This window comes from Mus caroli, chromosome 4, assembly GCF_900094665.2.
Source record: "Mus caroli chromosome 4, CAROLI_EIJ_v1.1, whole genome shotgun sequence".
Lineage (NCBI taxonomy): Eukaryota > Metazoa > Chordata > Mammalia > Rodentia > Muridae > Mus > Mus caroli.
In genome coordinates, this window is record NC_034573.1 from 127,973,415 (window position 1) to 127,976,448 (window position 3,034).

The 3,034-nt window shown below is 55.8% G+C and overlaps 1 protein-coding gene across 6 annotated transcripts in view; it reads left to right on the plus strand.

Annotated features, from left to right (window-relative positions):
- The window catches only part of Kif17 (kinesin family member 17), a 39,107-nt gene that overhangs the window by 28,582 nt on the left and 7,491 nt on the right, over positions 1-3,034 (plus strand). For all 6 annotated transcript variants that reach the window (XM_029475720.1, XM_029475721.1, XM_029475717.1 and 3 more), the window contains exons 10-12: positions 661-887; positions 1,382-1,613; positions 2,015-2,273. In XM_029475720.1, the coding sequence (XP_029331580.1) occupies positions 661-887; positions 1,382-1,613; positions 2,015-2,273 (718 nt within the window). The remainder of the gene's footprint in view (positions 1-660; positions 888-1,381; positions 1,614-2,014; positions 2,274-3,034) is intronic.

The window sequence follows — 3,034 nt, forward strand, 5'->3', positions numbered from 1 at the left end:
AAAAAAAAAAAAAAAAAAAAAAAAAAAAAAAAAAAGAATTAGAAACTGTGTGCAGCTTGCTGCAGGTCGCATTCCTACTATGTTCCGTCCATCACGTACAGACATCTGAATCTTTTCTCTCTTTTCCATTTGCATATGTGTGTGTGTACAAGTTTTGCATGTGTGTGGGCCCATGTCAGCTGGTGCACATGGCTGCTGTGGAGGCTCAAAGCTGACGTTGGGAATCACCATTGATCACTCTTAACCCTTGTTCATTGAAACAGGGCCTCCCAACCAACCGCAGGGCTCACCCACATGGCTGGTCTCCGGAGCCAGCTTGCTCTGAGGGCCCCTGTCTCCTGCTTTCCGAGTCTGGAATTAGAGGGACTGCGCGTGGGTTTGGAGGGGGCAGGGGAAGTGAACTAGGGTCCTCGGGCTTCCATGGGCTGTAGCCATTGAGCAATCTCCCCAGCTCATGACATGTGGAACTTTTGGAGCTCCCTGGAACTCAAAGATTTTCAGATTCTGTGCACAGTGGGTTTTAGACTTTGGGGTTAGGGATGCTCGGCCTGCGTGTCTGAGTGTGTGTGTGTGTGTGTGTGTGTGTGTGTATGTGTGTGTGTGGTATGAACTGGGTAGGCTCATTCATGCCCCCATCCTGTCTTGTCTCCCTGTGTCCAGGAGCCTGATGTAAACCTGAGAGTGGCTGAGGAGGTGGTTTCTGAGGCAGAGACTGGCGTGTGGATGGAGTCTGAAGCCCAGGTGGCCCATGTGGCCCAGGTGTCTGAGGAGGCCCAGCCTCAGCCCTTGCTGGCCATGGTGAGCGTGAGAAGGGAAAGTGTGGGTGTAGAAGTGGCTGTGTTGACAGAGGAGCTGCAGCCTGTGGATCAACAGCAGGTGCTGGCCCGGTAAGTACCAGGGGTCAGGGGTCAGGCGCCCAGGGGATGATGGGAAGAACCCTATTCAAGGTTGGAGGTTGAGGAGTTGTAGCCTAGGCTTGGGTGAGGTGAGATCTGCTTCTCATCCTCTACTGAGCCCACACCAGGCTCCTCCTCCGCCATAAGAGGGGCAGTGGAGCAGGGGAGGTGCCACAGCAGGCCAGGTGCCACAGCAGGCCAGTTAGGCAGAGTTCTGAGCCCAGAGCCTACTCAGTCACCCGCTAGGATGTGATTCACTTGTAACGGATCAAAAACTGACGCACCACCCCTATGCTGATAGAGTACAGCCATGCGCCTACTCCCTGTCATGCAGTGTCAGGGTTTGGGGGTGGCTCAGCCCCTGAGCAAGCCGCTGTAGCTTTTTGCACCTCAGTTGTACCACTCTGTGAAGTGGGTTGTGGGGAGCAGGTGGCAGATGCCAGCAGGGTCTGTGATGCTTGCTTTTGCCTCCCGGCTGGCCATAGCTTGCAGTTGCTGGAGCAGCAGGTAGTGGGGGGCGAGCAGGCTAAAAACAAGGACCTGAAGGAGAAGCACAAGCGGCGGAAGCGGTACGCAGACGAGCGCAAGAAGCAGCTGGTGGCCGCACTGCAGAACTCGGATGAGGATGGCGGGGACTGGGTGCTGCTCAACGTGTATGACTCTATCCAGGAGGAAGTGAGAGCCAAGAGCAAGCTGCTGGAGAAGATGCAGAGAAAGGTGAGGCCCTGTTTGGCTCGGGTCCCTAGCTCCATGGTCCAGATGGGCATCAGCAGTCCTTGCTAACAGCTGGCAACCCTCTGTTCTTCACATGAGCATTTAATAAGTGCCTGCTGTGTGTCTTTTCTGCTGCTCCAGGAGAAATGTCTGAATAGGGCATGGTGGCCGCCGCTAGGGCTGTGTGGTTGAAGGCTGGGGTTTCGCAGGACTGTGGATATGCAGGAAGTGCTTATCACATGCTGGAAGGGAGGGTGGTGCATGGTGGGTCAAGGCCCGGACGCTGGACACAGTGTGGATGGAGTGAACTGGGGAGCCACTGGTGAGGGGGTGCTGGGGGGCACTTTGGGGACAAAGTGGGCAGAGAGGAGCTACTCAGCGCTTGTCCCTTCTCCGCGGCTCAGCTCCGGGCAGCAGAGGTAGAAATCAAGGACCTGCAGTCAGAGTTCCAGCTGGAGAAGATTGATTACCTGGCAACCATCCGCCGGCAGGAGCGGGACTCCATGCTCTTCCAGCAACTCCTGGAGCAGGTGCAGCCTCTCATCCGCAGAGACTGTAACTATAGCAACCTGGAGAAGATCAGGCGGGAGTCGAGCTGGGATGAGGATAACGGCTTCTGGAAGATCCCAGATCCCATCATACTGAAAACCAGCCTCCCAGTAGGTCAGGAGCTCAGCTGCCCTGCCCTCCCCTCCCTGACACCCCCCTGCGCTCCCCCCTCCTCTGCCCTTTGACAGCATCTAGCCACCTTGTGGAGGGACAGAGCCTGGCCTCTTCCTGCAAGCGGTGGGTGCAACCCATGTGCTGTCCCTGAGGGGCCCTGAGGAACTGTGCTTTGGAGGCAGACAGGTGTGTGTGTGTGGCGGGTGTGTGTGTGTGTGTGTGTGTGTGACATCTGTGACTTGAGGATAGTGATTGCCCCTTCTTGAAAGCTGCTGTGGCTGTGAGGCCTGTGGTGTGCTCAGGCATGTAAACGCCTCAGAGTGTTGCCTGGCACAGAATGAGTGCTTGGTTCTCTCACGACTGACAAAGGATCGTGATTAAAACTGGATCTCCAAACAAGGCACGGTCATGCATGCCTCTCATCCCAGTATTTGGGAGGTGGAGGCAGGATGATCAGAAGTTCACGGTTATTCTTGGCTACATAGAAAGCTGGGTTTAGGTGAGACCTTACTTCTAGATTGAAGCAGAACAGGGACTGGAGAGGTGGCTCAGTGGTTAGGATTACATGCTGCAGGGCTGGAGGACGGCTCAGTGGTTAGGAGTGCATGCTGCAGGGCTGGAGGGACGGCTCAGTGGTTAGGAGTACATGCTGCAGGGCTGGAGAGGTGGCTCAGTGGTTAGGAGTGCATGCTGCAGGGCTGGAGGGATGGCTCAGTGGTTAGGAGTGCATGCTGCAGGGCTGGAGGGATGGCTCAGTGGTT